At 51.6% G+C, this 25762-nt stretch overlaps 15 protein-coding genes across 15 annotated transcripts; 5 read left to right on the forward strand and 10 right to left on the reverse strand.

The window, feature by feature from the left end:
• Nucleotides 1–23: 23 nt before the first annotated feature.
• On the reverse strand, nucleotides 24–1066 carry BO88DRAFT_151226 (putative NADH-ubiquinone oxidoreductase subunit GRIM-19). Its single transcript, XM_025701520.1, has 5 exons — nucleotides 917–1066; nucleotides 678–784; nucleotides 439–591; nucleotides 285–359; nucleotides 24–187 (listed from the first exon to the last, which is right to left on the reverse strand). Exons 1-4 carry the CDS (start codon nucleotides 965–967, stop codon nucleotides 311–313), a joined length of 360 nt encoding a protein of 119 aa, XP_025558884.1. The 5' UTR covers nucleotides 968–1066; the 3' UTR covers nucleotides 24–187; nucleotides 285–310.
• Nucleotides 1067–1213: 147 nt separating this feature from the next.
• Nucleotides 1214–2693, forward strand: trm10 (tRNA (guanine(9)-N(1))-methyltransferase). Its single transcript, XM_025707602.1, has one exon. The coding sequence runs from the start codon at nucleotides 1335–1337 to the stop codon at nucleotides 2574–2576; it is 1242 nt and encodes a 413-aa protein (XP_025558885.1). The 5' UTR covers nucleotides 1214–1334; the 3' UTR covers nucleotides 2577–2693.
• A 168-nt stretch (nucleotides 2694–2861) lies between these two features.
• BO88DRAFT_408031 (uncharacterized protein) lies at nucleotides 2862–5961 on the forward strand. Its single transcript, XM_025707603.1, has 3 exons — nucleotides 2862–3119; nucleotides 3299–4860; nucleotides 4913–5961. Exons 1-3 carry the CDS (start codon nucleotides 3101–3103, stop codon nucleotides 5729–5731), a joined length of 2400 nt encoding a protein of 799 aa, XP_025558886.1. The 5' UTR covers nucleotides 2862–3100; the 3' UTR covers nucleotides 5732–5961.
• On the reverse strand, nucleotides 5960–7567 carry BO88DRAFT_396306 (putative oxidative stress response protein Oxr1). Its single transcript, XM_025705233.1, has 2 exons — nucleotides 6459–7567; nucleotides 5960–6385 (listed from the first exon to the last, which is right to left on the reverse strand). The coding sequence occupies exons 1-2, from the start codon at nucleotides 7418–7420 to the stop codon at nucleotides 6241–6243; spliced, it is 1107 nt and encodes a 368-aa protein (XP_025558887.1). The 5' UTR covers nucleotides 7421–7567; the 3' UTR covers nucleotides 5960–6240.
• Nucleotides 7568–7769: 202 nt separating this feature from the next.
• Nucleotides 7770–9480, reverse strand: BO88DRAFT_408033 (epoxide hydrolase family protein). Its single transcript, XM_025707604.1, has 8 exons — nucleotides 9173–9480; nucleotides 8987–9120; nucleotides 8656–8928; nucleotides 8598–8606; nucleotides 8361–8550; nucleotides 8182–8302; nucleotides 7958–8122; nucleotides 7770–7902 (listed from the first exon to the last, which is right to left on the reverse strand). The coding sequence occupies exons 1-8, from the start codon at nucleotides 9391–9393 to the stop codon at nucleotides 7819–7821; spliced, it is 1197 nt and encodes a 398-aa protein (XP_025558888.1). The 5' UTR covers nucleotides 9394–9480; the 3' UTR covers nucleotides 7770–7818.
• A 675-nt stretch (nucleotides 9481–10155) lies between these two features.
• BO88DRAFT_472128 (short-chain dehydrogenase) lies at nucleotides 10156–11381 on the reverse strand. The gene has a single exon (XM_025711735.1). The coding sequence runs from the start codon at nucleotides 11163–11165 to the stop codon at nucleotides 10179–10181; it is 987 nt and encodes a 328-aa protein (XP_025558889.1). The 5' UTR covers nucleotides 11166–11381; the 3' UTR covers nucleotides 10156–10178.
• A 360-nt stretch (nucleotides 11382–11741) lies between these two features.
• Nucleotides 11742–13000, forward strand: BO88DRAFT_472130 (shikimate/quinate 5-dehydrogenase; the record flags this gene model as incomplete). Its single annotated transcript, XM_025711736.1, has 1 exon — nucleotides 11742–13000. Exon 1 carries the CDS (start codon nucleotides 11885–11887, stop codon nucleotides 12998–13000), a length of 1116 nt encoding a protein of 371 aa, XP_025558890.1. The 5' UTR covers nucleotides 11742–11884.
• Nucleotides 13001–13077: 77 nt separating this feature from the next.
• On the reverse strand, nucleotides 13078–15143 carry BO88DRAFT_396310 (fungal specific transcription factor domain-containing protein; the record flags this gene model as incomplete). Its single annotated transcript, XM_025705234.1, has 6 exons — nucleotides 13078–13565; nucleotides 13619–13802; nucleotides 13848–14023; nucleotides 14075–14345; nucleotides 14396–14934; nucleotides 14984–15143. 6 exons carry the CDS (start codon nucleotides 15141–15143, stop codon nucleotides 13078–13080), a joined length of 1818 nt encoding a protein of 605 aa, XP_025558891.1.
• Nucleotides 15144–16256: 1113 nt separating this feature from the next.
• BO88DRAFT_373423 (proline racemase family protein) lies at nucleotides 16257–17545 on the forward strand (the record flags this gene model as incomplete). The annotated part of the gene is made up of 1 exon (XM_025704271.1): nucleotides 16257–17545. Exon 1 carries the CDS (start codon nucleotides 16508–16510, stop codon nucleotides 17540–17542), a length of 1035 nt encoding a protein of 344 aa, XP_025558892.1. The 5' UTR covers nucleotides 16257–16507.
• Nucleotides 17546–17700: 155 nt separating this feature from the next.
• Nucleotides 17701–19151, forward strand: BO88DRAFT_396315 (uncharacterized protein). The gene is made up of 2 exons (XM_025705235.1): nucleotides 17701–17937; nucleotides 17999–19151. Exons 1-2 carry the CDS (start codon nucleotides 17735–17737, stop codon nucleotides 19071–19073), a joined length of 1278 nt encoding a protein of 425 aa, XP_025558893.1. The 5' UTR covers nucleotides 17701–17734; the 3' UTR covers nucleotides 19074–19151.
• Nucleotides 18798–20356, reverse strand: rpnL (proteasome regulatory particle lid subunit rpnL). Its single transcript, XM_025707605.1, has 2 exons — nucleotides 19607–20356; nucleotides 18798–19525 (listed from the first exon to the last, which is right to left on the reverse strand). Exons 1-2 carry the CDS (start codon nucleotides 20162–20164, stop codon nucleotides 19247–19249), a joined length of 837 nt encoding a protein of 278 aa, XP_025558894.1. The 5' UTR covers nucleotides 20165–20356; the 3' UTR covers nucleotides 18798–19246.
• Nucleotides 20357–20425: 69 nt separating this feature from the next.
• BO88DRAFT_408038 (uncharacterized protein) lies at nucleotides 20426–21025 on the reverse strand. The gene has a single exon (XM_025707606.1). It carries the CDS (start codon nucleotides 20622–20624, stop codon nucleotides 20466–20468), a length of 159 nt encoding a protein of 52 aa, XP_025558895.1. The 5' UTR covers nucleotides 20625–21025; the 3' UTR covers nucleotides 20426–20465.
• Nucleotides 21026–21102: 77 nt separating this feature from the next.
• Nucleotides 21103–21565, reverse strand: BO88DRAFT_457607 (uncharacterized protein; the record flags this gene model as incomplete). The annotated part of the gene is made up of 2 exons (XM_025711001.1): nucleotides 21103–21378; nucleotides 21488–21565. The coding sequence occupies 2 exons, from the start codon at nucleotides 21563–21565 to the stop codon at nucleotides 21103–21105; spliced, it is 354 nt and encodes a 117-aa protein (XP_025558896.1).
• A 593-nt stretch (nucleotides 21566–22158) lies between these two features.
• BO88DRAFT_408041 (NAD dependent epimerase/dehydratase) lies at nucleotides 22159–23238 on the reverse strand (the record flags this gene model as incomplete). Its single annotated transcript, XM_025707607.1, has 1 exon — nucleotides 22159–23238. Exon 1 carries the CDS (start codon nucleotides 23098–23100, stop codon nucleotides 22159–22161), a length of 942 nt encoding a protein of 313 aa, XP_025558897.1. The 5' UTR covers nucleotides 23101–23238.
• Nucleotides 23239–23583: 345 nt separating this feature from the next.
• Nucleotides 23584–25656, reverse strand: BO88DRAFT_373437 (S53 family peptidase). The gene is made up of 2 exons (XM_025704272.1): nucleotides 23991–25656; nucleotides 23584–23926 (listed from the first exon to the last, which is right to left on the reverse strand). The coding sequence occupies exons 1-2, from the start codon at nucleotides 25475–25477 to the stop codon at nucleotides 23647–23649; spliced, it is 1767 nt and encodes a 588-aa protein (XP_025558898.1). The 5' UTR covers nucleotides 25478–25656; the 3' UTR covers nucleotides 23584–23646.
• Between the last annotated feature and the right edge of the window lie 106 nt (nucleotides 25657–25762).

The following is a 25762-nucleotide window of genomic DNA, read 5'->3' on the forward strand; positions in this document are numbered from 1 at the left end:
CAAGTAAAAAAAAAAAACAAGGAATACAAAACACTGAAAACGCATTGCGGAACTGGCCGGTCTCTTTGGTTTGGTATATCTACAACATACAATAGTAGCTCTTCTTGACTAACCCGGTGCACCTGTTGATTCTCACGGAACCGCAGCCTACACGCCCATAACTGAATACTCCGAACCCATCATTTGCCTGCACATGAACCCCCCAATCAGATCATGCGCAAGACGCTCGCCGTCCCAAAAAGGGAACGACCTGGGCAAACAGAAGACAACATAATCGAACGCACGCAAAATTTTATAATCTTCCAAGCGCTTATTGAGTGACCTTGCTGGGGGTATAAGTGAAGGTAGGGCGGACGAAGCTGTACTCAAATGAACCATGATTAGCATCTCCCTTGCCCAATCGACATCATCCAAACACAATTGCAGAGGAACACATACCGGTCCGAGTTGTAGATCTTGGCGTCCGTGCCAAGGAGTTCCTTCTCACGAGCCTTGTCGGCGAAGTAGCGACGAGCCTGGTCACGGTCCTCCTCGGCCTGGAGAAGAGGCATGATGTGTATACGGCCCCACATCTTCTCACGGGCGAGTTCGCTATTTCATTCCCACCTTTGTCAATATCCATTCATTCTTCCTTTGCCGGTTATTCGGGGGGGAGGGCAGGCATGGACGTAACGTACTATTGTTCACGGACACCGTAGAAGAGCTTGTAGTATCCGTAGCCCATGATCAGGTGCATACCGATCAGGTAGTAGATGGGGCGGAAGCCACGGGCAGGGATGTTGCGCTATACATTTATAGGTAATTAGCCATTGGCTCGTGCCTCTGAACGTTGGGATCGAAATAATAGAAAGCAGGGTAGGGTGTGGTTGCTCGTGGACGGGATTGATCGGACGTCGTTTTGTATGGTTTAACGCACCTTGTACTGCACGGGCAAGTAGCCCCCCTGCGGGGGCATATCCTGAGGCATGATGACTGAGGAGGAAAAAGGACTGGCGAGACAAGAGGAGGGGAGGAGGGGGTGCCGCAGCCTTTCAATCGAGGGTGGTGCTGGGAGATATGATGCGGTTGCGGATGGGAACTTGGGATGTTGTGTCACGTGAGACATGCATGGTTTGGTAATGAGCGCTGAGGGGGTTTTGATTGGTGGGGGCGGCATTTTGGGTGATCTTCAGCTGGATAGCCGCTGGGTGTGGGCTTCACTGATTTTGTACCTGTTGGTGATTGTCTGTTCACTTTCTTTATTATTTTTTTTGTCTCTGTAAGGGATTATTTATTGGATTTGTTGTGATAGGGGAGAGAAAGGATTATTGCTAATTGAGAGTTCCGACTACGTTATGGAGGAAGACAACGATCGGCCTAGAAAGCTTCCTAAGCTTGATCACGACGAGTCTCAGGATTCGGAGCCCAGAATGAGCGGTGCGCTGCACGTCGCTGATAATGTCTCTACGGCTGCTACGGCTGGGACAGACAATGGCGACAACGAGCAACCTATCATGACGTCCGAGAATGATACTACTACTACTGCCCACGGCGCCGCCGCCGACAGCACCACAGCCCCCACCACCGAAGATGGAGCGCCCAAGATCTCCAAGCGCGAGATGAAGCGCCAACGCCGCCGCGAACAATGGGACCAGCAGCGCGATCTGCGACTCGCAAAGCGCAAGAAAACCGCACAGGCGCGCAAAGAGCGCCGCCGCGCAGCGTTCGAACAGGCGCGGCTGGACGGTACGGAAGCCGAACTGAAGAAGCAATACGAACGGACTCAGGAGCGCTTCCGCAAGTCGACGCTGCTTCCGCTTACACTAGTCATTGACTGCGGATACGACGAGTTGATGTTGGAGAAGGAGCGGATTTCACTGGGGTCGCAGATCACGCGGTCGTACTCGGATAACAGTCGGTCGGTGTATCGGTCGCATTTGGTGTTTTCGTCGTTCAATAAGAAGTTGAAGGAGCGGTTTGATACGAAGTTGAATAAACATTACTTGAACTGGAAAGGGGTTAGGATCCTGCCGGATGATTTCGCCGAGGTGGCGGAGAAGGCGAAGGAGTGGATGGTTGTTCCTGACGGGGGTAAGATGGAGGGAGTCTTTGCTGATAAGGCGGATATGAAGCCTGAGGAGGGGGAGGTGGTTTATCTGAGCAGTGATAGTCCTCATACGTTGACGGAGTTGAAGCCGTTCAGTACGTATATTGTTGGGGGTTTGGTGGACAAGAATCGGCACAAGGGGATTTGTTATAAGCAGGCCGTCGAGAAGGGGATCAAGACGGCTAAGCTGCCTATCGGAGATTATATCCAGATGGCGTCCAGACAAGTGCTGGCTACGAATCATGTCGTGGAGATTATGCTCAAGTGGTTGGAGCTGGGGGATTGGGGGAAGGCCTTCTTGGCTGTTATTCCGCAGCGGAAGGGTGGGAAGTTAAAGGAGTCGGGAGCTGAGGCGGAGGGGTCTCAGCATGAGGAGGATAATGCAGAGGAGGAAGAAGAGGAGGAAGAAGAGGAGGCGTTGGAGCAGGCCCAGCAGGCTGCAGAGGAGCCTGATCAGGCGATGGCAGAGGCATCTGCGGAGAGCAAGTGAGGGCTTGCTGCTGGACATAGTGTATATATGCAGCGGTATAAGCTGCCATCAGGTTGTCTACTAAAGAAGTGGCTGGCCAATCTACTTTTTTTCCGATGACTAGCAGGAAGTTACTAGCAGGAAGTGATGCTTCATAGTCCTTTCTAGATTTGTAGAACTACTTACTGTTGATGGAAGTGGTGTAGAGAGATGACATAATCACACCGCCACATGTGCTGCGCCACATGGTTGCCACCGAGCGATGGATGACGGCAACCAAAACAACAACAACTTCGCCGTTCCATCTTTTTTTCGTTTCTTCCTTCCAGAAGCTCCACAGAGACTCGCCTGCTCTTTGCTCTGCTTGCTGTCTGGGCCCTGGCCTTCTTCACTCTGCCCCCGGACCAAGGCTCATCCTTTCCTGTTTACTTTCCGTCCCCTCTGTTGTCTGGTGATCTGCCTCAATCCCTGTCCCTAGCAACCCACCTTATCTCAAAGTTCAGTAAACAAGGTTGCTGTTGCTGAGCAGCAAAGCAGCTCCAGCCATGTTTGTGCTCCGCAACGGTAAGTCCCTTCCATTCCCGGATGTCTTTTCCTCAAGGGCAGCTCTGCCTTCACTTTGGCTTTGCTACCCCGCCATCTGCCCCTCCTCCCCTCATCCTCCTTCCCTGCTTCCTCCCCTCCCACCTTCATCACGTATTGGTCCCCTCTCATACTGACGTATCCTCTCCGGACTTATGTAGTGAGCAAGTACCTCTTCGGAGACTCTTCCAAGGAATCTATCATCGAGATCCCTCAGGGACAACTCTATCTCGTTCGCCCTCTCTCGCCCAAGGGCTACTCGGAGCTCATCTTCAAGGACGCCGCCGCCTCCATCAGACGTACCGGTCAGGAGTTTCAGTATCAGCTCGTTATCCAGCGCGCCTACGAGGAAGGCGAGGAGGAGCTCGGAGAAGAGGACGACGAACAAGGCGGCAGTGACAGCCTCGACAAGGACGAAAAGGTCTTCCTGCTCGATCAGGCGTTGCACTTCCGCTCCGAGGTGCGCGACGGAGGAGCAAAGATCTTGGCCTGGAGAGACCTGAGTGGCGACGTTGGCGACCTCTTCGAGTTTGTCTGCGACCCTTCTGTACCGTCAGATAAGGTTTCCACCTTCGAGCTAGCCGCTCTTCAGTGCCAGTACGAGCGCGCATACCGCCGGAGCTCCCAGAACGTGAGCCGCGAAGATCTGCAAGAGTTCTCTTTCCAGGAGGAGAGGCCTATCCCGTCTGCAAGCCCTATCTCTTCTTCAGCACGGTCTCCTGCTCGGTCACTGACATATGGAGAGTCGACCGCCGCCATGGTGAAGGACGTCGAATACTCGCGGTCCAAGGGACAAATCAAGCCTGCAGCCTCGGAGGAAGCCACAGTTGCTCCCCCTTCTGCAGCACAGCCTGAAGCTAGGGAGGTCCTCGCCCAGGAGAAGGCCGAGCTGCACCTGTTCGACTTTGTGAGCGGAACGTTCGTTTTGCAGGCGGCCAGCGTGACTGCCACGGTTTCTGAGGTTGGTGACTGGAGGTACTGGCTCCAGATCAGCGGAGAAGATAAGGAGTGGCTTGGACAGGCTGTCGTTGCGGACATCAACCCCGTTTTCAATTTCGAATATCTATCTTTTATCTTCAATGCCTACGGTGAAGATGGTTCGGCTTACTCCTGGCTCCTGCGCTTCAAGGACCAGGAGACTGAGGAGAGGTTCCAGGAGGGTCTCATGCAGGCTCTGTGGGAACAGCTGAATGAGATGAAGTGGACGAAGGTCAAGGAACAAGAACGGGAGTACGTGCTGGATGCCTTCCAGGATCTCACAATGGAGGATGCGGAGGAACGCGAAGCCGAGGCTGAAGAGGAGGAAGAAGAGGAGATTGAGGAGGAAGACCATTACGACGGTCAACGCAGCGAACACTACGACTCTGATGAGGAGCAAGATGATGTCGTTACGCGGGATGACGATGGAAACGTCAACTCTCAACTTGCTGTCGGCTACAAGCATGACCGCTCATTTGTCGTTCGTGGCTCCAAGATTGGCGTCTTCAAGCACACTCCCGACAACAACCTGGAGTTCTCTACCAACATCTCCAAGGTTGAGACCCCCAGGGGCAAGCTCTTCAGCCCCAAGAAGGTCATGTTGCATGCCGAAGACACCAACATGATCCTCCAGAACGGTGACGATCCGAACTCGCTTTACCGGATGGACCTGGAGTATGGTAAGATTGTGGATGAGTGGAAGGTCCACGATGACATTCCGGTCACTACCTTTGCTCCTGAGACTGTGAGTAACCTCTTTATCTGGTTTTATGTGAACTATCTGCTGACTTGCCTAGAAATTCTCTCAAATGACCGCTGCACAGACCTTCGTTGGTGCATCTAAGAATGCCCTCTACCGCATCGACCCTCGTGTCGACGGAAACAAGTTGGTGGACACCGACCTGAAGCAGTATGCCAGCAAGAACGACTTCTCTTCGGTGGCTACCACTGAGAAGGGATACCTTGCCGTCGCCTCCAACAAGGGTGATATCCGGATGTTTGACCGTCTTGGAATCAACGCCAAGACGCATATTCCTGCTCTGGGAGAGCCGATCATCGGTCTGGATGTGTCTGCGGACGGCCGCTGGGTGCTCGCAACCTGCCGGACATACCTTCTTCTCATCGACTCACTGCAGAAGGAGGGCAAGAACGAAGGCAAGCTTGGCTTCGAGCGCTCCTTCGCCAAGGACTCCAAGCCGCAGCCTCGTCGTCTGGGTCTGCAGCCTGCCCATGTGGCCCAGTTCCAGCACGAGACGAAGAAGCCTATCAGCTTCACCCAGGCGCGTTTCAACACGGGTGTTGACAGCCAGGAGACATCGATTGTCACTGCCACTGGTCCTTTCATCATTACCTGGAGCTTGAAGAAGGTCGTTGCCGGACGCAAGGACCCCTACACTATCAAGCGTTACGGCGAGGACGTCATGGCGGATAACTTCCGATTCGGCTCGGACAAGAACGTCATTGTCGCTCTGCCCAACGAAGTCAACATGGTTGCCAAGAGGAGTTTGATGAAGCCCACTCGCGAGAGTATCGCCGGACCCCCCGTCACTCCCCGTCGCCGAACCCAATGGGGCAGCCGGTTAGGCAGGGACGAGATTGTCAACTCGCCTTACTGATGAGTGACTTTTCATGTTCTTTTGCGCCGCTGCATACCCTCTTGATGTTTCGGATTCTCATACTTTTCTATTTTCTTCTTCCACTGATATTTTGTGAAACGGTTTAATGTCTTTTCACGGTGATATGAACGGATGGCGAACGGTTGCACTGCGGAATTAAGCATTGATATTTGTACCCTTACTAGTAGCTGATAATACGACTACGAATTATGACTGACGTTGCATGATGGTTAATGGATGACATTCTGGGCCGATGGCCACGTAGTATATAGTTGCGCTTCTCGTCAACAGGTATCCCGTACCTATTGCAGCGCTGCCTCAACCCCTAGTAGCTAGCTCGACGTAGGCAAATCAAGCCAGCAATTGCACATCCAGTCCCAAAACACCACCACCACCCCAACCAACCCATGATTACGGACCATTCTGCCAGCAGATAATAGTCATGTCACGCATCCCCCTCAATCCATTACAGCCAGATTGATATTGGCAATATAGCAGTACTTCCCCACTCAAGACCCAACATACCACACCTCCACATCAATAATATCAAACTTGACGCCCTCATCCGAGAGCGGCTCATTCCCGAAAGTCTGGCACGACGCACTAACACCTTTTTCCAGACTGGAGTCGACCCATAAACCATAGTGTCCGTCACTGCTTCATGATTAGCCCATTGCATGAAACAAAAAATAGAAGAGGCAGAGAGAAAGAAAAGGAATCAACATACCCCCCACCCAAGCTCAAAAACCCCGTCTCACAAAACATCATGTAATCATTAACCCCGGAATACGGAAACGCCTTGAAGCGAATCTGCTCGGGCGTGACAGTCCCACTCGTCCTTCCACTACTTGCACCACCAATTCCAGCAGCTCCAGAGGTAGAAGAAGAAGTAGGAGAAAGCCACTTCTCCCCGTCCCCCCGGCGCAGCGTCGTCGACCGCCCCGCGTTCGTTGTGTCCGCGCTCGGAGGCAGCGGTAACCCGGCTTTCTCGAGCACTTCGGCCTCTACACCTGCTCCTCCTTCCTCACCGGCGGTATCCCCATTGGTGATGAAATTGCTCAGCATAGCTGTAGCAGGCGGCAACACGCTCGCCCTCCAGAGGAAACACTCCCCGGTGCCGTAGTAATGCGAGTCCGGGTGCGGAGGGTCGGTCATGTAGGCGCCGAAGACGGCGTTCGAAGAGGGGGATGCATCCCTGATGACGAGGACGTAGCCGGCGCGAGGGCTGCGGGTGGATGCGATGTCGCGGCAGTTGTCGTATAGGGTGGAGAGGGAGGCGCCGTCGCGGTCGAGACTGTAGGCTAGGTGCCAGGTGTTGCAGAGTTGGAGGCGCGGGGGGACTAGAAGGCGGATTTCTTCGGCGAGGGAGCGGGTGAGGAGCGGAGAGGGGTCGGAGAGCGTGAGGGGGGTTAGGGGGGGAGGTTGGAAGGGGGAGGCGGTGCGGATGGGGGTGAAGACGGGGTTGGAGGGGTCATTGGTGGTTGTTTTGCGGCGCATGTTGTTGTTGTTGTTGTTGTTGGTGGAGGGGGGGTCGGTGAGGCGACGGTAGAGACCGGAGACGACGTGGGTTACTGGGTAGGAGAAGTAGGAGGCGGCGGATTGTTGGATGGAGGAGGGGGTGGTTGCGTTGGTGCTGCTGGTTGTGGGGGGTGGTCGAGATCCAGATCTCGAGCTGGAGGAGGACGACATGCGTGCTGCTGCTGCTGCTGTGCGGGCAATGACGTGGGTTTTTGGTTTGGGGGATTGATTAGTTAGGATTGGAAGGAAGGGGGGAGATTAATAATGGAGATAGGGGGGGATCATGCAATTGAGATGGATGAGAGGGGTGGGAAGATGATGAGGTGGAGAGTTAGAGGAAGATAAGAGATTCAGAAGGAGGAGGAGATTAATTAATCAATTAATGTTCGTCACGCTTTGCGGATCGGCGGGAGAGCTTCTATACGGAGGTTTCCTCCTGCCTTCTTTTGGTAATTAGTCGTGCTGGTGCATGGTACGGCACATGCCAATTATCAATATTGGTGCAGTTAAGAATACTATTGGTGAATCAACAATTTACAATTATCTGCTAGTTACTAAATACTGTATGCCTACTTCTGCCACACCTGCTCGACAAATGCTGTCAGGTCGGCCTTCAGCTCGCGTGGACGCTCCAATGCGGCAAAGTGTCCTCCCTGTCGATCAATGTCAGATTTTCCAACACACAAATTCATACTGGAATTGTCCTACCTCTGCATGATCTTGGAAGAATACTAGATTTCCTGTTGTAGCAATCCAGCTTCGAGGCACAGGGCAAAGGTCCTTGGGGAAGAACGAGAATCCAAATGGCTTGTGAATATATAATTCGTTCTGCAGTATCGTCGCTCCATTGGGAGCGGAGGCAGTAGGGGTAGTCTGCACTGTCAGCACAACAAATACTGATACTACCAATAGGTTACATTCTTCACACATACCTCCCGGTAGGTATGAATTGCCCGCGGAAAACTTTCCGTCAGCCAATACAGGCTCACCATCTCGAGGATAGTCTCAGAAGGGAGGGGCTTGTCCACCCATTGGAGATATTTCTCACCAATCCTGGATGCAGTCAGCCAGAAACTGTAACATAGTCTTGTCCGAGAAAAAGCAAACCCACCAGGCAAGTAATGCGATCGGACTGCTGGACAGCACATGGCCAATAGTACTGGGCCGAGTACTGTGCTCCAGGGCATAAGCTAGGCCATCAGTCATGAATTTCTCCATTCGCGCAACTCCCTCCTTCTCCGCTGCAGACAGGCTCTCGATTGACGGGCCTTCAGGGGGAGCCTTCATTGCGCACAGGTTCACTATACCGTTGGTGTCTTGTAAACATATATGAGGGCGGCGCACTTACAATGAACCGCTGGCGGACGTTAGCATGGCAGCATATTCAATGGCGAAGCAGTACTAACCTTTGCAGGCGTCGAAACCAACGCCCAACAGTCGTCCAACGAAGCTCCCAATATCGCCACCTTGAATAATATAACCACTTCCGAACCCGAGGTCCTTCATCAACTGGTCTACGACCCGGGCGTTGTCCATCAAGCCGTAGTCCTTGTCCAGCGGGGGACCAGATGAAAAGGTATACCCAGGAAGGGACGGAACGATCAGATGGAATGGCAGAGTCTCAGGGGTGTACTCCTCCCGGAATAGCTGCAGGATTGGGTAGAACTCAACGAAGCTGCCTGTAAACTGATTAAATCTGCTTGAACATACCGTAAGCGAGACCGAGTATATACTTACCGGGCCAACCATGGAGCAATGCGATGGGTACAGCATCCTCTCTCTGGGAAAATAGAGCAGCAAAGTGAATCGTGAGACCCTCGATCTCTGTAGTAAACTGAGGGATAGAGTTCAGTCGAGCTTCAAATGGTCGCCTAAAATAGCCTGTCAGTATTGCACATCGATGAACCAGATACACAACCAAACCAGTCAAACTCCGAGAGCCATTTCTCTCGCATAGATGTCAGCCATTCGGAAGTGATGCCAAATCGGCCATCCGATTGCAGGCTCTCATAGGTGGGAGGAGCAATCTTGGACAGTCGGATGAGGGTTTTCAAGTCGTCCAACTGCTCATCCGGGATGAAGACAGTGAAGGGATTAGGCGAAATCCTCGCCGACGAGGGAAACTTGGCGAACGGAGCGGACATGATGTATTGAAACTAACTGAATGTTTGAGTAGAAGAAATAGAGATGAAAGAGAGGAGTGATGAGAAATGAGGGGTTGTCCAGAAAATGTATTAAAGAGTAAGCAATATTAGATGAAGGGCGGGGTCACGGCTAGTCCGAGGCTCACCTTCACTACTAATTAATTATTGCTCCTCCATTGAGCTTCACGCAGATAAAACAGCGCGAGGATTGGACAGAGCCATAGTGCTTATCAATATTACTGCAAGCCCTCATGGTATTGCGTCTATTTCATCTGTCATTATAAGGGTCAGCATATATCAACCACCTCTTACCCCGATGCGGATGGGGGCAGCTATCACTCATTCAAGTAGCGTAGCTTAGTACTCCCGTGTTCTACCTATTCGAGAATATAAGTCTCCACTCCAGGTTTGGAGAATAAATCGTGTTTATAAGTATTTGGAAAATCCAAGTAATCTCAACGAGGCCAGCAGATCGACATGTATTACGGTCATCATCATGTGCAGGTTGAGAGGGAATCGCAGTTGATTGGATTACTTCTAAGGCTACTGCTGCAGTAAGCTCGCTTCAAGATGAAATTAAGTAGGTTTTGGGCTGTGTCGTCGTCACTGGTCTAACTCAATTGATTGGGGATTATGATCTAGATAAGCCACATTCACATGTGTCCGTGCTCCCCTAGAACAAACACGGGCAGTATACACTCAAGTATCAAGATACCCTTGGATACCTCCGCATGGCACTAATTATGACTTCCCTATAACGAAGTGGGAATCCCTTCAAATCCTCTCTACATATAATCTCTTGTCCTCTCCTCACAAAACTCCCAAAACTCACACGCCCTCCCCGTCCCACTCTCCTCCTTACTCTTCATCGCATCCAACAACCCCGGCGCCACAGCATCATGAACCCTTCCCCAAGGAACAACATACGCACCATTATTCTCTAGCCCCAAATCCCCCGATAGCCCCGCATACAGCACCGTATGAGCCGCCAAAGCCGGACTATGCAGCAGCGGCCAAGAAAGGATCTTCATCCAGCGCGCATTCCTCAAGAGATTCGTATTAGCTGCGCCCGGATTCTGCGCTACGCTGACGATGCCCTTCTCGCCGTACCGACGGGCCATTTCCGTGGACAGGAACCAGTTGCCCAGCTTGGAGGTGACGTAGTTCCGCACGGCGTCTTTCGGAGGGTTGGTTAGCTCCGACATGATGATGCCTTCAGGCGGAGCGGAGAGTTCGGCGACTTGGCTGCTTGTCCAGATGACGCGGACGGAGCCGGGGATGCTGGACTCGGATGACACTGCAGCTTCAAGAAGGGGGGTTAGGAGCTGAGTGAGGAGGAATGGGCCCAGACAGTTTGTTGCGAGTTGGAGCTCGATGCCTTGTTTGGAGACGCTGCCGAGCGGAGGTTGGGACACGCCGGCATTGTTGAAGAGGAGATCGAGCTTGGATTCCTTGCTGCGGAAGGTAGATGCAGTGGCCTTGATGGTAGAGAGGTCGTCTAGATGCAGTTCGAGAAAATGTAGCTCGCCTGTGCTGGACTTGGAAGTCTCCAGGGCGGACTTCAGGATGGCCTGGATGGCCGCCTGTGCAGCGGACTCTGATCGTCCTGCTATGTAGACTTTGGCGCCTTTGCGGAAGAGGACCTTGGCTACTTCCAAGCCGATGCCTGATGCGCCGCCGGTGATGAGCACCACTTTGCCCGATTGCTGGGGGAGGTCACCGGGGGTGAAGGTTGGGCGGGGAGGGAAGAATTGAGAGAATTGGGCTCCCATTGTGGAGGCTGATAATAGTTGGTGCTGTGAGATGGCGATTCAGTCACATATTTATGTGCTGGGTTCGTGGGAGAGACCCCTGCAGGGTATGTTTAGCCCCGTCAATCGTTATACATGTTTAGACGAGCGGACCAACCGGCGCTACTATAGAACTGACCGGCTCGGTTGTTAGCGTTGACACTCAGCTAGCTCTAGCTCAGCCTGCTGAAAACTGGCTTTGTTTCCATTTCTGTGGTTGGCATGTCTTATGTAGATCATTACTTGTTGCATTAATAATAGGAAAATCACGATGAACTGGTGGTCGAATCTCGTTGGGGAGGAAGTTGTCCTGATGTTCTGTCAGCCTTGTGAAATGAACTAGACCCGGCCAGCACATCACGGATTGCCGTTGCCTTGCATTATTTGGTTACCGCAGATTAGACCATTAATATGACTTTAATACACTTGCTTTCATACTAAGACAATCAATTCCGCAAGATCTCCGTTGCAATATCAGTCGGCAGCACACCCGATGCAGCCCACAACGCTACGGCAACCCTCCCGATGCATCGGCATCTGTGCCTACAACAGCATCATTCCAGTAGTATTTAGATGCACTCATACTCCGCATAATCCTATATTCACAGAACCTAATCCTCTGAGATCATCTTCCCTTGACTCAAATCTACCTCATTACACCCTCCACCCACATATCCCCAAGAAAAAAACCAAAAAGCACCATGCACCACCTCCCCAACCCCACCATCCAAACCCTCCTTTTAAACCTCACACGCCCCGAGATCCACCACTTCCTCCACATCATCTCCTCCACCCTCATATCCTTCTCCACGACCCCCGAACGGCAACACCAACCCCCGCCAAGCACCATAACCCGTCCGAACGGACAACGCACACTCTTCCGCCCCTTCACCTCCCCAGACAGCATCGGCGCCAAGCTCGTCGTCGAGCCAGCTCCCAACTCCACCACCGGAAAACGCGAGCACCCAATCCAAGGCCTCCTAATCATACTAGACCCGCTGGGCAACCCCACGGGAATCTTATCCGCGGAGGAAATAACCGGCTATCGGACGTCGATGAGCGCCATGATTCCGTTTTCCTGGCGGAAACATGTATCTAATATCGTGATATTTGGGGCTGGGATGCAGGCATTGTGGCATACGCGGTTGATATTGGGGTTGAGGGGGGAGGAGGTGCGGTGTACTACGTTTGTTGGTTCTTCGAGGGGACGGGTGGAGGAGTTAGTTGGGAGGGTGAGGGAGGAGATGGGGGGGAGGTGGGGGTCGGAGGGGTGTAAGTTTGCGTTCGTGAGTGCTGGTAGCGATGGTGAGGTTGAGAGGTCTTTGAGGGAGGCGGATTGTGTGTTTTGTACGACGCCTTCCCAGAAGATGCTTTTTCCGGCGGCGTGGGTGATGGAGAAGGGTGAGGCAGGGAGGAGGAGGCCGTTGGTTTCGGCGATTGGGTCTTGGTTGCCGGAGATGATTGAGTTGGATCCGGAGTTGCTTAGGAGGGTGGTATCTGGTGAGGAGGGGTTTAATCCGTTGACTGGGGAGTGGGGGAGGGGGGTAGTATTGGTGGATGATAGGGAGTATGCGATGCATGGGTGTGGGGAGGTTGTGCAGAGTGGGTTGGAAGAGGAGGATGTGGTGGAGATTGGGGAGTTACTTGCTTTGAAGAGTGGGAGGATCCAGGTATCTGGTGATGAGCATGTTCGGCGTGTGGAGAGGTTTATGGAGGAGGGGTTGGTTGCTTATAAGAGTGTCGGCGTGGGTCTTACTGATTTGACGGCTGGCCGGGAGGTTTTGAGACTTTATCAGGAGAAGCAGGGTAGTTTGTGAGATACAAGTAGTCGATTGCCATATTTGTCAGGGAGAATAACATAGATATGTTCAGCTGCAGGACGTATATGCTAGGACTACCAAATAGCATGGTTGTCCATCATCGTCGATACCCATTCTGCGTCAAACAATTCGATCGAATTCGCCATGGTCATCATCTCAGAAGATGTCAACGATGGCTCAAATGCACATCCAGCCGCCGGTGTGGTATCACCACCAAGGAATGGATCAGAACAAGAGTTTCCGTCGATAGGTGTTGCAGTATGAGCTTCGTGCGAAGGAAAGGGCAGTTTTGTGTTAAAGTGTAGAGGAACTTCAGAATTGGATTGCCCATTCTGGTCCTGGCGTGGCATGAGCAAATTCAGTCTCTCGTCTAGCTGCTGTATTTCCGAATGCCGGAACCGTGCTATCTGATTCCCAGCCTCGACCATGTCATTGAATATTAGGTCCGCTGTAGCATGCCACCACGTATCGTTGGCTATCAATTGACGGTCAATTGTCGGGGCCATTAGAAGCACCACCGTGGAGATGAAAAGAGATTCCAGATCAAAAGTGAGAAAGGTTTCTAGTCATCGTCCTGTTAGTCTCATAACAATATCGGACAGTCATGTTCTTTACCTAGAAGACCCTGAGACGCAAGATCGTGCAGAATCCTTATGCTGTGCTGCGCAGAGTCTAAGCAGATTTTGATCAAGTTCCTAACATTTGGAGATTTTTGGAGGGATTGAACACAGGTTTCCGCAGACTCAAGTCGGATTTTGAGAAAGCAAAACAACAAAGGCCTGGTAGCCACTATCACGCACTGATCGAGTCAATATGAGAATGATGGCTAAATAGTAGTTCTCACCTGTTGGTAAAATAGGTGCAGATATGCTGATACTCGAGAGAGTCCACTGTCTGTCGCTTCTAATTGTAGAGGGAATGACTTGTTCAGTTCATCTGCCAGTCCTGCTAGGTTGGACAATGCTCCTTTGATGTTCAATAGAAAGGTTCGGTTAAGTCTGCCATCAGTGGCATATACTGCTGTATCTTTTTGAGCAAAGTTATCAAATGTGTATATGAATGGGAACCTACTGGCGTTGATATCAGCTATGCTCCGGCATAATTTTATGTGCATGTCCAAGCTTTTGATATTTTCAGAGCCCTCAGGAGAGGGCAACTTGGCTTGAATGAAGCGGTCGTCGACAGACTGGGGAAGCCCCTGAATAGATGTCATGTGCCTGTCCAGAATATAGACAGTCCACCAAATCTTCCGGCACCTCTCCACATTATCCCGTCCCAGGTCGGTGACGGACATGAAGGTGTGCATGCCATGAGCCATGGCCATTCGCATCGCTTGGCCCACCTGCATCTGATCAGCTAACGACTTCGCAAATCTCTTTAGGGGAGGCTGACATAGTTATGAGAGGCAGTTCGACAGTCAAGGGATTGGTAGAAAATGGCAATACAGCATAGAATCTCAGTCGACACCATCGGCGAGGAGTAAAGGAGGGTGTGATCTGGCAGAATTTGCAAAGCTTTGACAAAAAGGCTGATGCCAGCAGGTTTTCCTTTAAGGTACTTCACTTGAGTGAACATTTTCCCGAAAGCTAGAATGATAAGAAAGTGGATGTACCATAGGCCCCTCGGTCTTGCCCTCTGACCTTCCGAGTAGAAAGTATAGAGTGATACCATAAAGTCACTGTCATCAAACAAGTGGTATAAATGCCCGCAGCGAAACCTGACGGCATTGATCAGGAATATGGCATGATCAAGAGTTGGAATGACAGGGCTTTCTGGACTCGGGTCAATTCGAGATCCGTCCCAGCCTAGATCATATGCAGTCCCCTCGAACACCAGCGCCTCTGTTGGTAAGGTGGCTTTGTGGACATGTTCATGAACCATACTGAGTACGCGTCGAGCGAAGGACCAATTGGAGGATGTCCCTAAATAATCTAGAAGTTGTTAGACGTTTCTCCAGGTCACGAAGTGATATTAACGTACAAGTTCTTCCATTGCCCGGTGACATGAAGGCAGGTGGCCCGGAGACTAGTGGATTCATCAACCCAGATTCAGGATTCTCTCCGTCTTGGGGAGCATGATACTTATCCGGTGTGTTCCCGGTAGGACGTTCACGAGTAGCCGAGCCTGAAATTGTTAGCATTGACTCGGTGGCCAGACTATGAGAACTAACAAGTACTATTGTCGGAAGCTAAGGCCATAGTGTGAAGGTCATTCGTATGCTTCTCTAATTGTGCTGCCCTCTGCTTCAACTCCGCAATTTGCCTATGTAGCTCTCAATTGTCAGTCGACGGTATGAATGGTTAGGCCCGGTGTGGTAGACCTCCGTGTCACTAGAACCTTCTGGCTCATGTCGTCGGATATGCAAGAGAAATTGCGATTGCTGCAGCTAAAGCATGGCTGTGTTCCAGAGCACTTGATCTTCTGTCTTCGACATCGTACGCACCTTTTCGGAATATCATTAGCGATAGTAGTTAGTTCACCACTTGAATGCCTCTTACACCTTAGCTGATCTCTTTCTGGCCTGTGCAACGCCTGCCACTGAACTCTTTTTCATCTTGGGTGAAACGTCCAGGAAAGTGTTTCAAGAGAATGTTCTAAGTATGACAGGACACGAGAAATTCAGTTGAAAGATGCGATAGAACAACTTAGAGTGAGGTTAAGAAGCGAAGTTCAGCAGAGAGTTTCGGAAGAGAAAAAGGTGTATTGAGTAGAGACAAGATAGATGAAACCACCAGATGAGAAAAAGCTATACCATGAGAAGAGATTGCAAGTTGAGAAGCAACTCTGATAAGAAAGATACTATAAGGTAAGAAAGACTGGTGTGAGAAGAGACAGATGCTTATCAAAAGATACCCCCACAAACAGGCGGGGAAGTATTCCCCACTCATCGATGTATTTCCGTACTAAGTCTTGCACTAACCATAGTGAGATGCCTTTCATGACTCTACGATTATCTTCCATGATTCTGCTACTATTATGATGTCAACAGTATCTCTGGACTATTGATTTGAAATGTTCCCCTATAAATTCAATTGAAAAGCATTGAGCATAGTGGCCAAATTTCCGCCACTTCCATCTAAGCCACAACTAACCATAGATGAGTGATTTTTTTTCTGATTGCGATAATTGGCCATGAAGGTTCACAATTGCACCAGCTTGTCGGGAACGTTGCCGATGCATATTGTGAGATATCGCTTAGGCTCCCGACAGACTAATCACTTCCCCGCATGCACTCTATCACTGAATGACAGTACTGTGTTCCATCCAAGTCAGCCAACAAATGACAAGTGACCTGGCGGGTGACAAGAAGATGTCTCTGATCGGCTGCACTGCCGGCGATTTGGCATTGGCTATCTCGCCTGCTCCAAACAGTATGCAGAGTATCAGTAACATGGACATGCTCGAGCGGGTGCTGAAAGCGATAAATAGCCCACGAGCTCTGGCTAATCCTACAACTGACAACCATCTCAAACCTACTTCCCTTGAGTATTATCCACCGAGAAAATGAGACTCGCCAGGTCCATCAACGTCGTGGGCTGCCACTGTGCCGGCGAAGTATGCGATGTGATCGTCGGAGGTGTTTTGAATCCCTCGGGATGCAGCACCATGTACGAGAAGCTCGTTCACTTTCGCGACAAAGAAGACCATATCCGCCAGCTTCTCATGCAAGAGCCTCGGGGACGACCGGCTATGTGTGTGAATCTTGTCTTGCCTCCTTGTAACCCAAAGGCCGACGCTGGGTTTTTAATCATGGAGACCGAAGAGTACCCTCCCATGTCTGGAGGAAACACCATTGCTACTACGACTGTCCTTCTGGAGACAGGCATGGTGCCTATGACTGAACCGATCACCAAGATAGTCCTGGAAACTCCGGCAGGTCTAGTGCCTGTCACCGCGGACTGCGAGGGTGGGAGGTGCAAGGCGGTCGCGTTCGATAACGTCCCTTCGTTTGTTTTCGCCCTGGATTACAAGGTCGATGTCCCTGGACTGGGGACTGTCTCGGTGGATATTGCATGGGGAGGAATGATCTACGGGATTGTCGATGCGACTTCACTTGGTATTAGCATCAGCAACCAAAACGGGCCGAAGTTGATTGAATACGGAGAGCAAATCAAAGATGCTCTCCAAAAAGCTCCATTTGTTCCCGTCCATCCAGAGAACCCCAGCATAAGAGGCGTTAGTATCCTCGAATTTACAGAGCCACTTCAGCGGGATACTATGACGGCCGTCAATACCGTTGTGGTTTCTCCCGGGCGGTTTGATCGGTGCCCGTGTGGCACGGGAAGCTGCGCAAGGATGGCAGTACTTCATGCCCGTGGCCAGCTCGCAGTAGGCGAGAGATTCCAGCATCACAGCATCATTGGAAGCACTTTCGAGTGCCACATCCGCGGGACGCAGAAATTAGGGGACTATGACGCTGTCTTGCCGACAGTCAAAGGAAGTGCTTGGATCAATTCGTTCAAGCAGATGGTGCTGGATCCCACTGATCCATGGCCGATAGGCTTTCGAGTTGGCGATCAATGGCATATGGCAGAGTAACAGCATGATCCTACGGTTTGGGATGTAGCAGACAATCCCAGATCCAGTTATGTTCATATTTATGTGTATATCCTGACTAAGCATAGCGGGATGTATCCCCAAAGCAGCATAAAACCCAAAACGGCAATGCAATTCATCCCACTTTAACATCTAATATAATAAAATATTGATATAGTATCAACTATTACAACCATGACTCAACACCCGTCCTCAGATACAACCATCTTTTTGGACCAGCCCCCAAGCTGTCTCCAATTCCACCCCTCCTCCCCGAACCACTTCCTCGTAGGCACCTACCTGCTCTCAGAACACAAGGAAGATGAGTCTGCACCAATCCAACAAACCAAAACCGGCAGTCTCCAATTATGGCATCTAGATCCTGCCACAAACCAACTGTACCCTCACCCCTAATGCTATCTAAATACACAAGAAATATCTGAAACTAAGAAGTGACAGAACCCTTCGCCACAAACATCCACTCCCATACGCAGTCTTCGATCTGCACTTCCACCCCACTGACCCAACCCTGGCTGCGATAGCAACCAGCGCAGCATCAGTGGTATTTTTCCGCATCAACCCCGACATTGATGCAGGAGAGGACATCAGTTCCTGTATTAAGGAGATCCACTCCCACCAAGTCCACGAAGACCCCTCCATCCCAGCCCTCTATCTAGCCTGGTTACCAGCCGGATGGCATTCCACCACCACTTCCCCCTCCTCTACTGGACTTGGAACAGAATACGGCTTCGCCGTAACCTTCTCCGACGGCCTAACCACCATCTTCAACACCAAACTATTATCCCCATCTCCTAATTCCTTCTCCATAGCAGAAGAATCATGCTACCCCGCCACCCAGCAAATAGAAGTCTGGTTCGTAGCAGCAGCTACGTACCCACCACCTCAATCCGATGGTGGTGATAAGATGCGCTATATCTTTACAGGGAGTGACTTCGGCTCGCTGCATACTCGCTATCTTCCTGCACCTTCCAGCAACACCAACTCAGACGATGAGGATGAAGCCGAGGCTAGCACGCCTATCCTCTCCCACGACGACCGCGCCCGCCACCACACTGCAGGCGTGACGGCCATCTTGCCCCTCCCTGTGCCTATGACTGATGGCGCGCCGTGGCTTCTAACGGGAAGTTATGATGAGTCGTTGCGGGTGTATCATGCTTCTCGGCGGGGGGAGGTACTTGGGGAGATTGGGCTCGGGGGTGGTGTTTGGAGGTTGCAGATTCTTTCTTCTGAGTCTCGTACTTTGGATGGTGAGGAGGGGGGTAGGGAGTGGGAGTTCCTGGTGTTGGCGAGTTGTATGCATGCTGGGACGAGGGTGGTTAAGGCGCGGGTTGTGGGTGGGGAGAGTGGGGAATTAAGGGAGTGTGAGATGGATGTGCTGGCGGAGTTTACGGAGCACGAGAGTATGAATTATGCGAGTGATGTGTGGACTTTGAGAGGGAAAGGAGGGGAGTTGGTGGTTGTGTCGAGTAGCTTTTATGATCGGAGGGTTTGTGTGTGGCGGGTTAATGTATGAGTATACTTGCCTAGTCTACATAAGATCTGGGAAGAGGGAGAGGAAGTAGGTTTATGTTATGTTCGTAAAACGCTCGAGAGGTCATATGCAGAAGTGAACATCAACAACAGGTATACCAACGAAACACGCCCCGTCCCGAAACGAAACCCGAGAATGAAATGATTATAGATAAATCAAACGATCGTCTCCAGCTCGCGCGCATAGCCGATCGCATTCTCAATGATCGTGCCGCTGGCCACGAGGATATCCTTCTCGGACCGGGCAGCCGCCTCGGGCTCGACGGGGAAAAAGATGCGGCCGTCACGGAGGACCCAGCCGCGCTGCTGGGCGAACTCGATCACGGCGCCCTCCGAATCGAGGAAGAGGAGGTTCTTGGCGTTGGAGATGGGGAGGGACGGGTACGCCTTTTCGGAGCAGTCTGCGATTTCGCTGCGGATGGTTCCGACCAGGACCTGCATCATCAGCATTAGCTAGCCAACCCATGGACAAGAAAATGCAGCTCGCATAATAAAAGCAGGCAATGGTATACTCACATTCGAAAACAGCGCAAAGTCCTCGGAGGGCACGCGCTCGGAGTTTGTCTCCCTCCACACCTTATCGTAGCTTCCCTCCATCAGATTCCTCTCCAGCTCAACCGGATACTTGATGAACGGATCATCCTCAACGCTCTTGCCCTTCAGACTCGCCTCCTCGACCAGACCCTCCAGAACCGTGTGGAAGCTCGTGCTGTCGCCCATGCTCAACAACAACAGCAGATACAAGCCTGTGATCTTGCTGCGCTGGCTGTTTCGGATGTCCACGTGGCCGGCATTCGTGCTGTCCCGCTCCAGGTCGTAGAACGGCTGCAGCTGCTGGTAGTATCGTGTGAAGGTAGGTGCGTCGGTCTGTCGGATAGAGGCGATGGCTCCAAGCTCGAGAACCTCGCGGGCCTGGGCGACAAGCTCGGCGGGTGCTGACGGCGTGGGAATCAGGACATTCTGCAGGAGGAGGGCGCGCTTGCCGCGACTGAGGAGGTCGTTGACGGCTTCGAATTGTTGCCGGCCGAGGGCGCTGTGGAGCTCGGACACGATGACCTTGAGGTCGTTGGCCATTGTGGATTAGAATAGTAGAATGTATCGGCTGTGTAAGTATATGTGTACGAGGAGCAAGATAGGGAGGAATTAGAAATGATAGACTGGTTGGATTGGTGTGGTGGTAAAGTGGTTTCGAGATGGAAGTGCTGGTCGTGACGTTGGCAGCCGCAGCTTCCAGGAGCTTCGGAGAAGCCAATCACGTGACATAATCGGGCAAAACTACGGGTTGAGCTTATCTTGTTTACATTGTTTGAACTCTTTTCTCTCTTGAGCTGCAAAGAGCCACTGGCTCTTCTGCTTACATGTAGCATACTTTCAACTATGCTTCCGCATATATTGTGGCGTAAAAGGAAACCGTCATCTGAAGCTTCTGAGAGACGCCCTCCGGGTCGTACTTGGCCGCCGCCTCCTGCATGAGCCTGATATTCTCGGCTCCGTAGCTGCCAAGGACCCTTTGAGAGCCAGTGGCAAAGGTCATACATTAAGTCTAAGAGTACGCCCTACTCTCTGGCCAGAAACTGTATCGTCTTCGCACATGGTATCTACGGCCTTTGGGGCCGCGGTATCGTCACTACCGTCTTCAGGCCATTCAAAGGTGAAAACACACCCTTTCGTTTGTTACGTCCGTTAGTCCTGTGGTTGAGCATCAAAGACCATAAGAGAATTGTGGGACGTGCAGCACTGTGGGACACTTTCAAGGCCCATGATATCTCCTCCGCGATCTTTACCGACTCGAACACCAACTGTACCCATTGACTGAATGGCGTTATGCAAGACAGCGCAAAAAGGGCAGGTCTTGCAGACTTCGAGCCTCGTCGTATACATGTTATCACATAACTCTGAGAAACCTGCGTAGTAACTTTGCAAATGGGTCGTCTGTAATCACGCATTAGGTTATTTTTCGATTGAACTAATGCATATCGCCCCCGTGGGGTCTGTATTCACTTCTGGGACGTTTAAGCGTGGCCCACCTCACCCAGAGCTTGGGAAAATGACGGTGGCGTACCGCTAGTGGATGGCAGCACCGTAGTCACCAGACTTCTGAGGTTGTGGAACAGCTCAAAGGCCTTCGGTGGCTCGGCTGTGTGATCCCTATGGAACATGCTTACTGCGACAGAGCCGTTGAAGTTGGCAAAAAGCCCAATTTTGGGGTCCTCTTCTTGGGCCTGCTGGACTGCCACAGTGGCTTTTTCAATGGCCACATGGTCCTCTGGACTGTAGACGTTGATATTCTATTTGATCTTGATCAGCTCATGAGTTTCGTGGTCAGATCGTTTCATAATGCTTGTTTAGCATGTTAATCGATGATCAAATTTATGTTTGGAAAGATGCCATAAATACCAAAGTTGGAACCGCCACCCTTAAGGGCACGATTAAAATCGTGATCCTCCTTCGCGTTGGCGTTGATGAGGCTGCCATAGGCTAGTAGAACCTGCAGGGGTAACTTGCTGTCAATATCTAGTCCTTGACAAAGACAAAGACGGTAAGAAGCTGGCCTCGATATTTTTCACGCCATCAGCACCCAGTCTATTAAGTAAGGGCAGAGCCTCTATGTCTAGTTTGTGTACTAGCTAGTACCTTTGACTTTTCAATTCAGAAACAAGCTCTTCTGCTCTCTTCGCCCCATCTAGGCAGCCTACACAGCATCAAAGATGGAGGCTGCACGAGGAAGCTACAAACCTCCCTTGCTAATTCTGGTCCACCAGATGGCAGGAGGATAATTGAGGCGACATTGGAACATCTCTTCTGCCCGAGGATCAGAAGGTCATTTCATCGTCGGCTTATAATTCTGATTTCACGAGGATATTACGAATGGCATGGGGTCTATGCTTTGTCCAAGCCAACCCCTGCATGGAGGTTTTACAGTCAGATCTAATATGGCACGAGACATTCATATCATTTCCAGATAACTGTACATTGCAGAATCACATAAACAGACCTTTACATATAACATGCTCAAACAAGCAAACCAGCTCATTCCACGTTCAAAACCATAACCAGCAGCATCAACATCAAGCCAAAATCTCCTTCTCATGCTCCTTCAAGAATGCATCCACGGAAGTAAGTCCCTCCGCCAACACTCCCAACTGCTCACGACAATTGCTCACTCCATCCCCACCGGGCACCTCATCCGCCCATCTCGACGAAGCAGCACCAAGATGTCCCTCCTTGATCATCCCATCCACGACCTCATCATCCAAAAACTCCACCTTCACCTCTTCACCCACCGCCTTCCCAATCTTCCCTGCCAACTGCTCCACCGTCACCACCTCCACTGCCACATCGACCGCCTTGTTCGCAAACCTCTCAGGCTCCTTAACTGCCGCCGCAACCACAATCCCCACATCCCGAGCATCCACCAACGGCAGCTCCGTGTCCGGCCGATATGCCACGCGCAGGACCCGCTCTTCCTTGAACCCAGGGAACATGAAGTCCCGCACAGGCGGCAGGAGGTTCTGAAGGAAGTGGCCCGGTCGGATAATCGTCCAGCGCCCGCCCTCCTTGGTTTCCGCTACTTCACGAACACGGTTCTCCAAGGCATGCTTGTTCAACCAGTAATCCTTCATCGGGTGAGCACCACTTTCCCATCCAGGGAATGACTCATGTTCGCCTGTCTTCAGCGCCGTCCCGAGAATAATATGCGAGATAGTGGACGATTCCTGCGCCGCGAGAATGATGTTCTCCATGCGCTGGAAATCAGCCTCGGGTTTGCCAGTTTGCACTTCGGTGAAGAACACGGCGTCCACGTTTTGTGTCGCACTGCGGAGAGATTCCAGGTCGTCGAGGTCGCCTGTGACGAGAGTCGCACCTTGTTCGGCGAGTTGGACTGCGGCGCTGCTGGCTGGGTTGCGCACGAAGGCGGAGACGGAGTGGCCCGCGGATAGGGAGTGCTGGACGACGCCGCGGCCTTGGTTGCCGGTGGCGCCGATGACGAGGATGGTTTTGGGGGACATTGTAAGTGGTTGGTTTGTGGGATTGTAGATTGAGATGTGAATTGTGTTTGATAGGAATGTGGTTGGCAATGGGGTGGTGCAGAGAGAAGATTTATAGTCGTTGTGCTGCCTAAGCTGTTGGTTAGTGCTTACTGCGTGTATAGTAATTCTTCGATCTTACGGACTTGTGAAGGATCTCTCACCGTAGTAAGTTGTTGTGTACAAGGCTGTACGGGTGTGGATAGGTAAGCTTAGATGTTTCAGGGGCGATTAGCTTATGGACTCTCATCTAGATTACTACTGCTGTAGCTGTAGCTAAGTCACTGGACACATGTAGCGGGTATCCTAACGCATCGCGGATGTTGTCCTCACCACGAGCACCACAACCACTAGCGAATTCTAAAAATCCACTTTCAAGACCTAGTATCGTCCTTCAATTCTTACATCTATCGTGATTATTGGTTTGGTTACGAAATCTATTCGTCGCAATTATCTCAAACTAATCACCATTGGCAAAACAACAAACAAAACATCAGCAGTACACAAATTAGGTCAGCCCGCTGCGTACTAAGCTGACAGCGCCATCTGCTCCAGGGTCTGATACAGAGGCGTTCCCAGCCCAGTAACCGGGTCCCATCCCTTGGTGGCATTCCAGCTGGCATACGGGACAAGAGCTCCTCCATTTGCTCCCTCACAGCCCACTGATCCGCCGTCTACAATATCAGTGAATCCCTTCTGATCGAGCGAGTAGAGCCACGGGTTGAGGAACCCTAGTGTAGGTTTACCCTGCTTGAGACGTGCGGCGTTTAGTCGGGAGATGACTGCTGCGAAGACGGGGGCGGCAGCACTAGAATATCATTAGCTCGTTCGATTCTAATTATTTGTTCATGTATTAGTTGTAGTCTACTAACCTTGTTCCCGCAGTCTGTAACCATTGTCCATGGTCCCTGATAACAAAATTGCTAGCCTGAGCCGACACATCAGGAATGCCCCGTCCGTCTCGGTTATACAATCCATCCCATTTGTCACCTAATCGGGCGAGGTATGCTTCCACGCTAGCATTCTGGTACGACGGACGAGCAAAACGCTCGGAGAACCCACCTGCCGAAAAGTCCACAGCCTTTTCCGGCTCGACGCCCTCCGTCCCACCCACGGATGTCACAAACGGACACGAAGCCGGGAAAATAGGCTGGAAGCGGGTCCTTTGACTCCCGTCGTTGGATACACAACCCCCTCCGACGCCCGAGTCTCCACTACTGAAGATCACGGAGACCCCGCGCGCACCTAACTGGGCGAACAAATTGCACGTGGCTTCCGTGTATTCCTCCGGCAGGCTTTGCTCCTCCTCGCCGTAAGACGTGCTAAGTACTGCGGGGAGATCCTCGTCCGGAAGACCCACCAGATAGTGGAGCTGTTCGAGATACGGCTCGTTGGTCGATCCGTCGGTACTCACCGTACCCGTGTCCGAGACGGACGGGGCACGTCCGGCCGTAGTGTAGAAGGTCGCGTTAGCGTTGAATGCCATGGAGAGGGCGTATTGGATGTCGAGGCTGGCTTCTGTGCTTCCTTCCTGGGAGTTTTGGGGGTTTTGGCCTCCGTTAATGGAAACTACGGAGAAGTCGGCGTCGATGCTGTCCGGAGAGTAAACTTCTAGGAACTCGTCGAGGTCGCTGTAGCGTGCGTATTGATCGAGGTAGCCGGAAATACCGAGGACGTTTCGCGAGTCGGGAGTTGCTTTGGTGCTGGGTAGGCCGTAGAGCTGGCGGAGGCAAGCTGGCGTTACGCCTGTTAAGCAGTCTTCGCTTATTTCGTCTATGTTGATTGACACCGGCATGAGGCTCGGTAGGCTGGTTTGCGTCTTGGGTTGCCCGAAGCGTGTCGTTGGCTGGATCATTTGGAGAAAGGGATCGACTTCCTCCGGGACTGAGTACTTGAGCGTCCTGATTTGGGTTGTGTTTGTCTCCAGGTGGTGGAAGTTGTAGAAATCCGTCTTCATCATTGATTGTGCTTGGCCCAACGGGACCGTGAAGGCGACCCAATCCCCGCGATCTTCAATAGCATCCGATGGAACATGCTCGGACTCAAGCCATGAGAAGATGGTCTTGGAAACCTGGTCGGATGGCCGCATAAAGGTTCTCACGTCGTCACGTTTCATATGCCGTCCGTAGTCTCGATGACCGGGTGTCGAGATATCGATGACTTTCTGCTCGAATTCCGCCTTGTAGTCATGATGCATCGACAACCAAAACTTCATCGTTGTAGATGGCGATGGAGCTGCGCCTTTGCTCCATCCTTCGGGGATGCTGCTTAGTTGGTCTACCACGACATAATCAGGGGCTGTAGCTATACCCGTGTGTAGCAGGGAGAGAAGTCCCAAGAGATACTTGAGATACCTCATGGCCGCTCGAATGTCGCATTGGATTCAGGTACTGATACTTGCGCTGTCTCAGGCGAGGCTGTCTCAAACCTTTACCCACCTGCGGATTAAATTGCCGCAGAAACTGAACTGTCTCTTGCACTCCTATTAGGATGTCGTGCTGTGGTCGCCCGTAGCTCCCTCCCTCGATATAAACCAAGGAAACCGACAGTTGTTGTGAAGAACACCCCTCTTCTCACCCGCGAGACTTTTTAGAAATGTCGGGTATGCCAATAAGGCGGGGTCTTGTTACCAGTTTCATCGGTG

This window comes from Aspergillus vadensis (genome assembly GCF_003184925.1).
Source record: "Aspergillus vadensis CBS 113365 unplaced genomic scaffold BO88scaffold_27, whole genome shotgun sequence".
Classification (NCBI taxonomy): Eukaryota; Fungi; Ascomycota; class Eurotiomycetes; order Eurotiales; family Aspergillaceae; genus Aspergillus; species Aspergillus vadensis.

Excerpts from the sequence above, each read along its gene's own strand:
- BO88DRAFT_151226 (XM_025701520.1), bottom strand. The coding sequence starts at position 967 with ATGCCTCAGGATATGCCCCCGCAGGGGGGCTACTTGCCCGTGCAGTAC. Across the intron at positions 785-916 it reads ACTTGCCCGTGCAGTACAAG|CGCAACATCCCTGCCCGTGG; the intron begins GTGCGTTAAACC and ends ATAAATGTATAG. Across the intron at positions 592-677 it reads TACGGTGTCCGTGAACAATA|CGAACTCGCCCGTGAGAAGA; the intron begins GTACGTTACGTC and ends GGAATGAAATAG.
- trm10 (XM_025707602.1), top strand. The coding sequence starts at position 1,335 with ATGGAGGAAGACAACGATCGGCCTAGAAAGCTTCCTAAGCTTGATCAC.
- BO88DRAFT_408031 (XM_025707603.1), top strand. Across the intron at positions 4,861-4,912 it reads CTACCTTTGCTCCTGAGACT|AAATTCTCTCAAATGACCGC; the intron begins GTGAGTAACCTC and ends TGACTTGCCTAG.
- BO88DRAFT_396306 (XM_025705233.1), bottom strand. The coding sequence starts at position 7,420 with ATGTCGTCCTCCTCCAGCTCGAGATCTGGATCTCGACCACCCCCCACA. Across the intron at positions 6,386-6,458 it reads TTTTTGAGCTTGGGTGGGGG|TGACGGACACTATGGTTTAT; the intron begins GTATGTTGATTC and ends ATCATGAAGCAG.
- BO88DRAFT_408033 (XM_025707604.1), bottom strand. The coding sequence starts at position 9,393 with ATGTCCGCTCCGTTCGCCAAGTTTCCCTCGTCGGCGAGGATTTCGCCT. Across the intron at positions 9,121-9,172 it reads TGGCTCTCGGAGTTTGACTG|GCGACCATTTGAAGCTCGAC; the intron begins GTTTGGTTGTGT and ends AGGCTATTTTAG. Across the intron at positions 7,903-7,957 it reads TCTTCCAAGATCATGCAGAG|GGAGGACACTTTGCCGCATT; the intron begins GTAGGACAATTC and ends ATTGATCGACAG.
- BO88DRAFT_472128 (XM_025711735.1), bottom strand. The coding sequence starts at position 11,165 with ATGGGAGCCCAATTCTCTCAATTCTTCCCTCCCCGCCCAACCTTCACC.
- BO88DRAFT_396315 (XM_025705235.1), top strand. The coding sequence starts at position 17,735 with ATGACTCAACACCCGTCCTCAGATACAACCATCTTTTTGGACCAGCCC. Across the intron at positions 17,938-17,998 it reads GATCCTGCCACAAACCAACT|AACCCTTCGCCACAAACATC; the intron begins GTACCCTCACCC and ends AAGAAGTGACAG.
- rpnL (XM_025707605.1), bottom strand. The coding sequence starts at position 20,164 with ATGGCCAACGACCTCAAGGTCATCGTGTCCGAGCTCCACAGCGCCCTC. Across the intron at positions 19,526-19,606 it reads ACTTTGCGCTGTTTTCGAAT|GTCCTGGTCGGAACCATCCG; the intron begins GTGAGTATACCA and ends CTGATGATGCAG.
- BO88DRAFT_408038 (XM_025707606.1), bottom strand. The coding sequence starts at position 20,624 with ATGACCTTTGCCACTGGCTCTCAAAGGGTCCTTGGCAGCTACGGAGCC.
- BO88DRAFT_373437 (XM_025704272.1), bottom strand. The coding sequence starts at position 25,477 with ATGAGGTATCTCAAGTATCTCTTGGGACTTCTCTCCCTGCTACACACG. Across the intron at positions 23,927-23,990 it reads TTACAGACTGCGGGAACAAG|TGCTGCCGCCCCCGTCTTCG; the intron begins GTTAGTAGACTA and ends ATGATATTCTAG.